Below are 14,460 nucleotides of genomic sequence, written 5' to 3'. Positions count from 1 at the left end.
TAACTCTTCACGCCTACACTCGTTTTCTACTCCGCTCTCTCTCTAGTTTCTACGTCTAATCAGACAGTCGTCACAATCTTCTATTCTTTGACACTGATATCACAAAGGATATACTGTATATATAATCTGTAACCTAACAGAGAGCATAGAAAGCTCACCTGTACTTCATGGTAATGATTCTAACATTTTGCACATTTACTGATCTGTCTTTTTACCAGGTCCTCCTTTTTTTGTCATCAATTATTTATTTCAAAACAGTACACACAAAAAAACGCACAATTACAACACCAAACTAAATAAGTGTCTGTCCTGACTTTTCTTCTTTATCTTACACACCCCCCCCCCCCACACACACACACACACACACTATAAACACCCAAGTAACCCCCCCGCCCCCCACTACCTCATTCATTGTTGACTAGATGTTTGTGTCGGTCAGTTTACATGGGTGAGTAAGAGGCCCCAAAGCCATTCATTGCAGACAGAGGGCTCCCATGGTAACTCAAACATAGAAGTGTTCTCATGCAGCATGTTCAGTCTGAAAATGCAGATAACATCATTTGTGTTTTATTCTGTGGACATTATTTTAGTTAAAGACATCAATCCATGCCATTCACTAAGAGTTAGAGCCTGGAAACTCGCTTTTTGAAATCTATTGAATTGGGTCCAAAGAATGCTTCTGGTTGTCTGTAGTATGTGTGTTGGTGAGAGAGAGAGAGAAAGAGAGAGAGAGACACAGAGAGAGAGACAGAGAGAGAGAGAGACACACAGAAAGAGAGAGAGACAGAGAGAGAGAGAGAGAGACAGAGAGAGAGAGAGAGAGAAACAGGGAGAGCGAGAGAGAGAGAGACAGAGAGAGAGAGAGACAGAGAGAGAGAGAGAGAGAGAGTTAGAGAGAGAGAGATAGAGAGGGAGTACCCGTGCTTAGGGGGGCGAGGGAAAGGGAGAGAGAGAGAGAGAGACAGAGAGAGAGAGAGGGAGTACCCCTCTCTCAGGGAGGCGAGGGGAAGGGAGAGGTTTTCCCAAGCTGCGGGAGTGGTGCGGAACTTTCACTGTGCGGAATGTGATTGTTTGAAGTGGTTTCCCGTGGAGTGTTTTTGAAAGGAAGCGGCATGGCGAAGGCTGGCCCTGGCACAGCTCAGCCTCTGCCCCCAAGGGCTGGAAACACAGTCATCCCCTCCTCACCTCCCCGCGGTATCACTAGAGGGGTCAGGGCAGCGCCACAACACTGAGGTGATACACACACTACTACGGAGGAAAAGACTAGCCTTCTTGGCTAATTCTGGTTGTAAATTCTTTGATGTACATTGTCCCTGGCCAAATAAACAATAAATAACATCAGTAGAAACACACACACACACACACACACACATACTGTATATAAATGGTTGTATGTAATATTCAAGCAAACATGGAAGTAAAGACATGGAAGTAAATACTCACACACACAGGCAACGAGAGCTAGGGAAACAAAACCTGCTTTGACTAGGGCATGAAGAGGACCCAGTGACTAGAATACTGAGCAACAGAGAGAGAGAGAGAGAGAGAGATAGAGGGAGGGTGAACACACAGAAAGAGAGGTGGGAGAGGAAAATAGAAAGAGAGAGAGCGAGGGAGGGAGGGAGAGCAAGAGAGAAAGAGAAAGATGGTGAGGGTGTGTCAGCCTACGCCAGGGTACAGTGTAGGTGCTCAGACACGCAGACGCCGTGACACAAGGATGAGGTCCACGCTACCAAACACAATCACCAGAACTACCTCAGCCCTACCAAACACAATCACCAGAGCTGCCTCAGCCCAACACACAAACATATTTAACACTCACAAGAAGAATTCACATAGGATATACCAACACAGTTTGTCTCTCTCTCACACACGCACGCACACACGCTCATTACAGAAAGTAGTGAGTGACACGTCGTGGTGGCTCATCCCTGTCAGACGTAAGAAGAGTGTCGGTGCAGAGTGCAGACGGTGAAGGGCTGGGACGCATTCTTAGCTCCCACAATGCCGCTGGTGACAGAAGCCCTCATTGTTCCTCCGAGAGGATCTTGAAAGCCGAGGTCAAGGGTCAACCAACCCTCCTTAAATCACCAGGTCACCAGGAAACCGCAGTTCCTCTCCGTGCGATAGGTTTGGTTTAAACAAACACCCGTCAAACAGCTGCACTGACAGACACCGCTCTGCAACAGCAGGATAACAGCCAGGCACAGATCACCCAGGGAAAAGGCCTTTGAATTAGGAACTCTCTCAGGAGACTGACCTTTTAAAAGGGTGCTCTGATGGGTGCGTTATAGATCTCCTATGTACAGGGTTCCTACAAGTTTCAACAAGTCCAATTTAAGCCCTTTTTAGAGCTCTTTGAATATCATTTTTGACCTATTCGCGACACCATATGGTAGCTTTTTGTCATCCTCGAGGTGATGAAATTAGGGATTTCACTGCCATACAGACAAAAAAGGAAGCGAATTGGCATTTTTTTGGTTCCAGCTTGATTAATTTTCGTGTAAATAGACGTGGTCGGACAGATTTCCTTGCAGGATCTCATTTTTAAGACCTAGCACCTCATTTTTAGACCGAATCACTGTCTAAAACTGAATAACTGAAATTTGAGACCTTTTTAGGCCTTGTCAATTGGAATGCTGGATTTTAGACTTTAAGGCTTTTTAAGACCAGCGTGGGAACCCTGTATGTATGACAACTGCCAACTGGCCTTTTGAACATATCTAAGTCTCAGCCCTCAAAACTGGGAAAAAGGCAAAGTCTTCAGATATAAATAAAAACATATTAATATGTTTTTATTAACAATAACAACTTAATAATAAGCAACTTAGGAAGATCCTTAACTATTGCAGTTGCCTACAAAAACAACAAATGTACCGGTGACGCTGTATACGCTTCCTACACCGTTTCTTCCTGTGAGTTTTGATGTGTTGTTTTATACATTGGGGTTGACAGTTATGAGAAAAAACACAGTTTTCCTAATATGCCTTCCCTGCCACTACCAGCCTGAGAGGCAGGGCCAATCCATGTTGTCCCGGAGGCTCAATATATAGGTGATTGCAACCTTTCCTCTTTTCTCTCTGAAAATGAGTCTCAGCAGAGCCTGAACCAGACTCACAACACACACACACACACACACACACACACACACGCACACAATTTGTTTTGCCTCAAGCAACAGCCCGACGCACATCGCTGTGCAGCCCAGCATAGCTGTCAACTTTTATGGGCAACAGGCAAATTAGCTTAAACAAAGCAAAGGACGACTCTTCAGTCAGTTAAGATCATACGGTAATAAAAAAAGAAATAAAGAATTAGCAAACCACAGCATCTGGGTGTTCTCTCTCTCTCTCTCTCTCTCTCTCTCTCTCTCTTTCTGTCTCTTTCTGTCTCTTTCTGTGTGTCTCTCTCTCTCTCTCTGTCTCTCTCCATGTCTCCCTGTCTCTCTCTCTCTCTCTCTCCCCCTCTCTCTCTCTCTCTCTCTCTCTCTCTCTCTCTCCCTGTCTCTCTCTCTCTCTCTCTCAGACATGCAGCATGAGGCGGAGGTTGAGAAGAGAGTGAACGAGGGCCAGGCAGGAGTGGGGGTTGGGAGAGGGGCAGACAAGAGAGGAGGATTGAGAGAGAGTGAGTAGAAGACAGACAGAGGGTGAAACCTGATGTGACAGGCATCTTAGACCTGAAATAAAAAGGTGAGACAGAAGTGTTTTAAGCAGTTGAGGGGGAAAGGGGAGGGCAATCTTTCTTCTTTGGCAATCCTGCTTGTGTGTGCATTATTTATTTTTTATGTACAGCAAGTTCCAGAAGACCCAGGGAAACACCCATCTCTTAAACTGAGCGAGAGAGAAAGACAGAGAGAGACAGAGAGAGAGAGAGACAGAGAGAGAGAGAGAGAGAGAGAGAGAGACAGAGAGAGAGAGAGAGAGAGAGAAAGACAGAGAGAGACAGAGAGAGAGAGAGACAGAGAGAGAGAGAGAGAGAGAGAGAGAGAGAGAAAGACAGAGAGAGAGAGAGAGAGAGAGAGAGAAAGACAGAGAGAGAGAGAGACAGAGAGAGAGAGAGAGAGAGAGAGAGAGAGAGAGAGAGAGAGAGAAAGACAGAGAGAGAGAGAGACTTCAACAAAGAGACAGAACGTGAGAGAACGGATATCTCATCAAATAATCTCCCTTTCCTGCAATGAAATGATGATTTCACAACTTGGTAAATCACATCTGTTCTCCATCAATCATTCATTCAAGGTCTTGCGAGCCTCCCGTCCATTCATTAAAACACTGTTGTCACACCCTTCCCCACCACTGCCTCTAGGGGGCGTCCTCCAGCCCCCTCCCTGGGTATGGTTAGCCCAGTACAGAGAGGTACTCTGTTTGTTCAGGAAGCACAAAAAGGGACATTCTCTTCTCTGTTGACAAACAAAATGCTGCCCTAATGCAGTTAGCCACTCCAGCGCACATCACAAGAGCACACTTGAAGTGCTGTGAAATGAACAAGCACAATAAACACAAACAGGAAGCCCTACTGCTCGCTCTCTGGTTATGTAAATGTTACATAAGCATTTTAGTCTGGTTGTAGTCTACATTTTAATTGAGAAGCATCTGTAAAAAGATTAAGAATAATGCCTACTCACACGCACATGCAGTGTAACACACTGGGTCTGCCGTTTTCCCTGACAGACATCTGTTTATTTGAGTATGTACAGTTTAAAAAAGATGTGTTCTCTCTTTCTCTCCCTCCCTCCCTCCCACCCTCTCCCTCCCTCCTCCTGTTTCTCCTCTCCCCTGCCCCTCTACTTGTCCCCCTCCATGCGTCACCAATTAAAGAGAACAGAAGAGAGAGGGGGGGGAGAGGGGGGAGTGGGAGGGAGGGGGACAGAAGAGTCTTCCCCAGGGGGACGGAATGACGTCACGGATTTGGGCATCAAGGATACTCCTCTCTCTCTCTCTCTCTCTCTCCGCAAAAAAACAGACAGACAGAGAGGAAGGAGAGAAGACCAGAGGAAAGGGAACGATACGACAAGAGGGAGAACAGTACGATAAAAAAAAAAAAGTTTCAAGGACATCTCGACATCTGCTGCTCTTTTGCAACTTTAATTGGACATAAGTGCAACGACCTCACAATAATCAGCTTAGAGATCTCAACTGCACCGATGAGACACACACAGGCAGCCAGGCGCAAATGAAGACATCCTCCTCCCACACACATTATGCACTGACATGTACACATATGAGGGGTCAAGACAAACAGACAAAAACAGCGGCAGTTCTTCCTATTGGCTTCACCCCTCGTACCCCTACACCCTCCCCCCCTCCCTCCCTCCCTCCCTCCCTCCCTCCCTCCCTCCCTCCCCCCGCTGGGTGCCTTTCAGGTGCTGCTGCAGTGCAGATTTGGCAGTATATTAAACAACCAGAGCAGGAAAAACACAATGAGAGAGAGAGAGAGAGAGAGAGAGAGAGAGAGAGAGAGAGGAGGGGGGGGATGAGTATGAGTAGCAGAGAGGAAATAAAACTAAATGAGGAGGTAAATAGAAAGCAGAGGAAAAGACAGATGACACATCACTCAATATGATGACGTAGGCTAAACTACAGCGGATGTCTGCAAATCACTTAACTGTCTGCTTACTGTAGATGTCTGCTTAATGACGTACAAAACCATAGTGTTCCTCTCTCTTACTTCTGCTGAGGTAAGAGAGGTTGACCTCTCCCCTCTACTACACGAGGAGCCAGTACAGATGGAGTCTGAGCTCGTTGTCTAAGCATAAGAGATGTCTGCTTTAATGACATACAAAAGCCTAGTATCCCTCTCTTACGTGTGGTCCGCTGAGGTAAGAGAGGGTTGACCTCTCCGCTACTACACGACGAGGAGCCAGTACAGATGGAGTCTGAGCTCAGACAGGAAGTAGCTCCACCGTCCTGAGGCAGGATATGCTGCTGCCCAGCCCTGACCAACCCTGAGGTCACAGAGGGGTCTTAAACTGTTAAACACGACTCCTCCTCACACAGAGCCTTGGCCTTTCCCATCACAACCACAGAAACCCCCCCCCCCCCCCCCCCCCCTCCTCACACTATCCAAAGGAGTGGATGTCATTAAACTCCCTTTAAGATAGACTTGATACTAGTATACAGTCAGTCCACACTCACAAATGCATACCTGTGTGAGTGAGAGCATGCTACTCATCAATTAGCATTAGCAATTATCCAGCCTGGCCTGACGCGGTAAGACTAATAATAATATCTTAGATTTATATAGCGCCTTTCTCAAACCCAAGGACGCTTACAAGCTAATGTGTGACCAAACCTATGGTAAGATCCCATACAAGCTAATGGGTGACCAAACCTATGACGCAACGTAAACAGCGGTGATCTGAGTTCCAAACTGCAGAGAAGTCACAGTTCAGCTTGTGGTGAGTCATTATGTTTACCACTGTAAAGTGGTCGGGGTCTTTGGGACTTCTCTTCTTACCACAGACTAATGTTCAGACGTCCAGGCTGGTTGTTACAATGATAACAATTAGTCTTGAAACAGGAAGTGACACCACTAAAGCTGCATACACTGATAAAACAAAAATAAAATAATAATCATAATCATACATTAAATGAGGAGGCTTTCATTTAACAACTTCAACGTAGAATATAACATCTGAGGCTGTATTTCGCTTGTGGATTTACCTGCCCAGGGACTGCTGATGTCATTTACGGTAGCTACCCAGCTAATTCAGGGACAGTCAATGACTATCCATTGTCCCTTTTAAATAAACGGGAAAAAATCAATCAACGTTTTGATATTGATTGGGAGGTTGCCGACCGTTGCGGGGCCTGTAGAACCCGTTCGGAGAACCGTGAATATTACTCACAGGGTTCCTACAAGGTTCAACAAGTCAAGAATTTTAGACCTACTCGCGACCTACTCGCGACACCACAGCTTTTTGTCATCCTCAACTTGATGATATTAGGGATTTCACTGCCATACAGACAAAAAAGTCTGAAGGATAATTAATATAAAATAAATATTGGTTCCAGCTTGATTAATTTCCACGTAAATAGATGTGATCGGATTGATTTCCTTTCCTAATCTCATTTTTAATACCTAGCACCTCATTTTTTTACCGAATACCTGGAATTTAAGACCTTTTTAGGCCTTGTGGGTCGGGTGGCTGGAATTTAGACTTCACGCCTTTTAAGACCAGCGCGGGAACCCTGTACTCAGCTTTTGTCCATATGTCCAGAACTTCCTAGGGAACTTTAATACGCATCCTGATCAAGGAATTTATGGCAAATATCCTGTATAATGTGAAGGAAGTTTAAGTAAGTGTAAAAGCGGTATTAACCCTATTTGATGACTTTGATGTCATAGTTCACATCAAGCTGAACCCTGAAAACAAATAATGTCATATAAAATCCAGTCAGAACACCCTATAGATGTTTTTATTAGGAGCACTGACTTTAACGTGACTTTAAGCTTTAAGCTTTAAGGTCTCCCCTACACGGTCTGTTCCCCTCCCTATGCCCCCTGCTCCTTGCAGTGCAGCTGTATTGTCCTCTCTCTCTCTGAATAGACGCCCGTGTGTACGCGTTTCATAACATAAGTCCATGTGTTTCGATGAGAATTATACAGTAGCAGCATACGCTAAAACAGCCTGTGTCATACTGGAATCCACTAGCATCATCACACCTATTCCTGCAGGGCCCAGGCTCCTACGGCTGTGTGGTTGTTATGGAAACCTTGTTCTGATGTAAGCCTGCCTGGTCTTTTCGCTGGTGTCTAGTCCTTGTTGCCATACAGTGCCTCAATCAAGTTAGGCTTATGCTAAGACATACATCTAAAAAAGCCTCGGGCTACACAGACTACCTAGAACCAAAGGGGTTATTCAGCCGTCTCTGGTAGGATCATGTTGTTGTCGGTCCGTGTAGTAGCCCTTCCACAGAGTCTCTGAGAGACAGTCCAATAACGCTTTTGCGATGCTTCTTTTTCTAAGAGTGGGAGTTCTTAATTCTGGTGTAATGAAAAGTCTATGGAGACAATATTAGCTACAAAAGGGAAAAACAGCCTATTTTATGAGTTATCCACCAGAGTCTGGGGTAGTTGCACTGTCATTTCATGAACACATTTAGGGCTGGTTTCACAGGATTAAATCACGTTTGCAATGGAACAAATCTCCATTGAGGACGTTTTTTTTAGTCTAGGATTTGTTTTAACCTGCGTCCATGAAACCAGCCCATAGTCTCTTCATATTGAAAGATGCAGACAGACTGTTTGACAGAGAGAGAGAGAGAGAGAGAGAGAGAGAGAGAGAGAGAGAGAGAGAGAGAGAGAGAGAGAGAGAGAGAGAGAGAGAGAGAGAGAGAGAGAGAGAGAGAGAGAGAGAGAGAGAGAGAGCAGGGCACAGACCAGGCCTGACACTGTTTCCATCATTCTGATCACACAACCCTCAGGATGGACAGACTACCTGAGCCAGGGGGGCTGGGGGGGGGGGGGGGGGCATGGACATGGACATGGGTGTACCGGTGTAAACGAGTGCGTTGCGCGGAAAACCAGAAAATGGATTATTATTATTATTATTATTATTATTAATATTCATATTAATATTAATATTATCATTATTATCGAAAGGTGACTGCGAAATAGGTCCACTACAGACACAGTAAAACCAATATGGACAAAAAAAATATGCTAGGACAATAGACTAATTGCAATGGGTATGCGGGTTATTACACCGTACGCTTCAGTTGATGTAGTAAGAACAAACTGATTGAAGGCTTTCTTATTGTAATGAAACATCCCAGGGAGACTCACGTTGTTCCGCAGATCCTGCAGAGCCACACTCATCGTGCAGAAGCAGGCGGCGACATCAGAACAGACCGTCTACCTCTGCTGACGATCTGCCATCTCTCTCTCTCTCTCTCTCTCTCTCTCTCTCTCTCTCTCTCTCTCTCTCTCTCCAACCCTGTGGAACAACAAACAATAATATTATAACCTCCTGAACACCCGAACACCCCCCGATCCAATGCATTCGCAACGGTGTAGCTCCGTGCGATCAAAAGCGTTACCTTATCTCAGAGGCAGCGAATGTGTTTTCCAACAGTCACAGATCAGGTTTCCATCGTCGGGTGTTCCAACAGAAAACAGAAGGGATGGACGAGAAGGAAGACAGCGATCACCCACCCTGAGCAGACTAGAGGATTTACCCCGCCCTCCCTCTCTCTCTCTCTCTCTCTGCTCCTTCCTCTCACTCACCCAGAGGGACATGCATCCATCCCTTTTTTTCTTTAGTCCAGACGTATGTTGTGGGTGTCAGGTTGGGGGTGCTGGAGGTACATTCTCTGAAAAGGAGGGTGGGGTGAGATTAGATACACATGGGAAAGCAATGACGATGGTGTGTGTGTGTGTGTGTGTGTGTGTGTGTGTGTGTGTGTGTGTGTGTATGTGTCACTCACCTTAGCATGTATACACTGCATCAATCAAATCCTGTAAAGTGGCGGGCCCAGTAATTGAAGAGAGCTAAACTGGCCACGAACCAAAACGAAGATACATTACATGGACTGACTGAGGACCAGCACACAGGTGCAGAACCTCTGAGATTGCAGCCCATTTCTGGTCCAGAAATCCCAGAAGGCTAACATTTGGAGGTCATTACAGTTATAAGGAGAGAATAATAGGAACAACTGTAACAACTCTCTCTCACACACACATAAGAAGATATGTTATTAGTTGAGTAGATGCCATTTTTGTGGGTGGTGTTTTGTGCGTTATTATTATTATCATAGAATAAAATGTCAAATGGATCTTGTCATAAATGTTCCAAGGTGTCAGGTATGAATTACACAGAATGTGTTTTCACATTCTAGATGCAAAACAAAGTCGCTGAATAAACCTATTAATCTACTGAAATCAGCTTTTCCCACTACAAGTACATTGCTGACATTTAGCAAATCAGTCATCACAAGAAAAATAGCAGTCATAATGTTAGAAGAAGGAAGGATTACTCTATAAAAAAAAATAAACAATGTTTTATTATTCAAAATAGTGAAAATACCACCACTCCTCCATGATCAGACTGAGCTGAGGTGCTGGAGGTGAATAGTATCAAATGGACTGAAAAGAAGGATTATCTGCACACTCAAAACTGTTAAAAAATCTATGTTTTATTGCGAGCTGTCAGTCTTTCATAGACCTTCTTCAGACATACCAGGTATACCATGTAGGGGCCTGAACAAGGTCTGTGAAAGATCAAAAGCTTGCAATAAAACTTTTTATTGATTTTTGCACAGTTTTGAGTGTGCTGATGTTGCTTCTTTCAGCAGATAGGTCCTGACAGCAGATAGGTAGAGACTCTGCAGTCCTGACAGCAGATAGGTAGTGACTCTGCAGTCCTGACAGCAGATAGGTAGTGACTCTGCAGTCCTGACAGCAGATAGGTAGTGACTCTGCAGTCCTGACAGAAGATAGGTAGTGACTCTGCAGTCCTGACAGCAGATAGGTCCTGACAGCAGATAAGTAGAGACTCTGCAGTCCTGACAGCAGATAGGTAGAGACTCTGCAGTCCTGACAGCAGATAGGTAGTGACTCTGCAGTCCTGACAGCAGATAGGTAGTGACTCTGCAGTCCTGACAGCAGATAGGTAGAGACTCTGCAGTCCTGACAGCAGATAGGTAGAGACTCTGCAGTCCTGACAGAAGATAGGTAGTGACTCTGCAGTCCTGACAGCAGATAGGTAGAGACTCTGCAGTCCTGACAGAAGCTAGGTAGTGACTCTGCAGTCCTGACAGCAGATAGGTAGTGACTCTGCAGTCCTGACAGAAGATAGGTAGTGACTCTGCAGTCCTGACAGCAGATAGGTAGTGACTCTGCAGTCCTGACAGAAGATAGGTAGTGACTCTGCAGTCCTGACAGCAGATAGGTAGTGACTCTGCAGTCCTGACAGCAGATAGGTAGAGACTGCAGTCCTGACAGCAGATAGGTAGTGACTCTACCCTCCTGACAGCAGTGGGAATCTCGTTCCACCACCGAGGTGCCAAGACAGTGAAAAACCTTGACTGAACAGTGCGACTGCTGCTTCCTCGTAGAGGCGGCGGTGCCAGGCGGCCAGCCAGGGAGGAGGAACGGAGTGATCAGGCAGCGGGTTTGGAGGCTGAACATAACAAGGCCTGCCAGTTCCACATTACTGAGACTCAATCTTGATAAACACACACACACATACACACACACACACACATATACACACACACACACACACACACACGTAGCCTAGGCTACTCACACAACACAAATACTATGTCCAGAGGCAGTTGAATCTGATGGATCATGAGAAGCCTGTTCTTCTTCCTTCTTCCTGTTTTATTGCGAGCTGTCAGTCTTTCATAGACCTTCTTCAGACATACCAGGTATACCATGTAGGGGCCTGAACAAGGTCTATGAAAGATCAAAAGCTTGCAATAAAACTTTTTATTGATTTTTGCACAGTTTTGAGTGTGCGGATGCTGCTTCTTTCAGCAGATAGGTCCTGACAGCAGATAGGTAGTGACTCCGCAGTCCTGACAGCAGATAGGTAGTGACTCTGCAGTCCTGACAGCAGATAGGTAGTGACTCTGCAGTCCTGACAGCAGATAGGTAGTGACGCTGCAGTCCTGACAGCAGATAGGTAGTGACTCTGCAGTCCTGACAGCAGATAGGTAGTGACGCTGCAGTCCTGACAGCAGATAGGTAGTGACTCTGCAGTCCTGACAGCAGATAGGTAGAGACTCTGCAGTCCTGACAGCAGATAGGTAGAGACTCTGCAGTCCTGACAGCAGATAGGTAGTGACTCTGCAGTCCTGACAGCAGATAGGTAGTGACTCTGCAGTCCTGACAGCAGATAGGTAGTGACTCTACAGTCCTGACAGCAGATAGGTAGTGACTCTGCAGTTCTGACAACAGATAGGTAGTGACTCTACAGTCCTGACAGCAGATAGGTAGTGACTCTGCAGTCCTGACAGCAGTGGGAATCTCGTTCCACCACCGGGGTGCCAAGACAGTGAAAAACCTTGACTTGAACAGCACGACTGCTGCTTCCTCGTAGAGGCGGCGGTGCCAGGCGGCCAGCCAGGGAGGAGGAACGGAGTGATCAGGCAGCGGGTTTGGAGGCTGAACATAACAAGGCCTGCCAGTTCCACATTACTGAGACTCAACCTTGATAAACACACACACACATACACACACACACACACACACATATACACACACACACACACACACACACACACACGTAGCCTAGGCTACTCACACAACACAAATACTATGTCCAGAGGCAGTTGAATCTGATGGATCATGAGAAGCCTGTTCTTCTTCCTTCTAAAGTCACATGACATTGTGTCAGAGTTACCTGTCTCTCTGTCTGTCTCTCTGTCTGTTTCTCTGTCTGTCTGTCTGTCTGCCTCTCTGTCTGCCTCTCTGTCGGCCTCTCTGTCGGCCTCTCTGTCTGTCTCTCTGTCTGTCTCTCTGTCTGTCTCTTTGTCTGCCTCTCTGTCTGCCTCTCTGTCTGCCTCTCTGCCTGTCTCTCTGTCTGTCTCTCTGCCTGCCTCTCTGTCTGCCTCTCTGTCTTCAGGTCAGAGACTGTGCTATGGGACAACATTGAGTGTTTTCAACTGCAGGGGGTATAGGGGTCTGTGTACCTTGTGATAAACCACATAACAGAAGCAGGCATGGAGCGAGTGCGCACTAAAAGTCAGGATCACCTACTGTAGGCCTATTGTTCAAAGTACATTACAACGATAGAAAATGCTACACAGTAAATACTAAAGTGGAAAAAAAATAATGTGCAACGTGATAAAGCAAACTGAAGTGTTCAGCCATAAGAGTCATGTATACAACAGTTAGTTCCGACCATGTAATTTGATTGGACAAGAGGCATTCCATGAGTGCCGATATACAGTATAACAGCACTGGGACTTTTATGTATCACTCCGCCGCACAGGTGTTCTCTTGTTTGTGTTCAGGTTACTAGGCAACAGTCCGGTTGAAGTTCAGTTGCGGAAATATTTTTTGTTGGCGGAGCCAAAATAAATGACTAAATAAACCATAACCAAATCATAATCTGTTGTCGCTTTATATATTGAGTCCTTCAAATCAAATCCAGTTCAAGTTAGAGCAGACTGTGTCCCTGGGTCAGATGGTGAACACATGCTGGTAAGACCCCGGAGCAGAAGAAGAGAGAAGAGAGAGAGGAGAGGAGAGAGAGGTAAGATTCCAGGCGGTGGGGGCAGAGAAGAGAGAGAGAGTTTGGAGGGAGATATGGGCTACGGTATGGGGCATGAGACATGAGAGGGAGGTAAGGGGTAATGTGTACATTAATATAATTGGTAGTGTTCTATATTGTAGTCATCGAAAATATAATATCATATGAATTATCTTTATTTCACCATTCCGCTTTAAAAGAGGTGGGACCAGAGTTAGTAGAACAATCTGATTATATAGCCAAATTAATTGCTGCCACTATTGGCGCTTTTCCACTATACGGCCCGGCTCGGCTCGGCTCAGCTCGCTTCGGCACGCTTTTGAACAGTTCTGGGTATTGGCGCTTTTCCACTATACACAAGAGACCAGGAACGAGTAGGAGGAGTTGGAGATAGTAGGCGGAGTTACGCGTCATAACAGTGTCATAAGATTCCCCCCGCTATACAGATCAGCAGGGGGAAATGCGATAAGAATATTGTCAAAATGCAGCACTATCGTGCACAGATCAGCCTTACAACATGTAATGTTAAGTGCCTGTAACTTGCCGCTTTCAGTTCTAGTAGACTAGTTTAGATCTCGCAACCAGGGAAATGCCGACACGATTCTATTTTTATTTCTCTTGACACGTTGAGCACTGTGCTTTTTTTGTTGGTGAACTACCGTAATAAGCCTAAAAAAGTTCAACTGTTCAAAAAGTGCAACTTCTCTGCTTTCAGAAACTGTTTGAATTTTTTAGGGCATATAGTTCAAGAATTACGGTAGTTCGAAGTGTCATGCTTCCTCCATTGAACGGAAAGTCCTATCTATCCCATTCAAAGTGTTTTAGTCTTCCCCTTTCCACTGGTAATAAGGAATTGGCAAGAATAGATCGATATAAATAGATCAACATAATGCAGCACTATCATGCACAGATCAGCCTTAAAACATGTAACGTTAGATATATAACGGTGCGACGTATTTCTACGGAAAGGCTGACTGACGCGGGGCTCACTCAATCTCCGCATTCGTTATAGATACGCTTGCAGCAGCGGGTGAACTCCCGGTTCATTGAGTTTACGGTTAAAAGCATATCTTCTCGGGGTGTCAGCGCGGTGGTTCAGGGCTCAAAATGACTGTATACCGATGGTGAAGTTAGCAAAGGAGTATTGTGATTTTACCACCTTCATAGCCGGTGTTATTCACGGGCAAAGACGGTGCCCGGAGGCACCCTTTGCGGGTTAATAACTGTGGTTTCCCGTGGGATAGGAGAACAATTCAAAC

At 45.6% G+C, this 14,460-nt stretch overlaps 1 protein-coding gene across 2 annotated transcripts in view; it reads right to left on the bottom strand.

Annotated features, from left to right (window-relative positions):
* ece2b (endothelin converting enzyme 2b) overlaps positions 1-8,817 on the bottom strand; it is a gene marked incomplete at both ends in the record, with an annotated part of 37,696 nt that extends 28,879 nt beyond the window's left edge. The window contains one exon of one of the 2 annotated variants that reach the window (XM_080547464.1): positions 8,768-8,817. In XM_080547464.1, coding sequence (XP_080403590.1) covers positions 8,768-8,817 — 50 coding nt within the window. The remainder of the gene's footprint in view (positions 1-8,767) is intronic. The other variant, XM_080547465.1, reaches the window with a different exon arrangement.
* Positions 8,818-14,460: the final 5,643 nt, after the last annotated feature.

This window comes from Nansenia antarctica (genome assembly GCF_963989245.1).
Source record: "Nansenia antarctica genome assembly, chromosome: 17".
In the NCBI taxonomy this organism is placed as follows: Eukaryota; Metazoa; Chordata; class Actinopteri; order Argentiniformes; family Microstomatidae; genus Nansenia; species Nansenia antarctica.
This window is presented reverse-complemented; position numbering and strand designations above follow the sequence as displayed.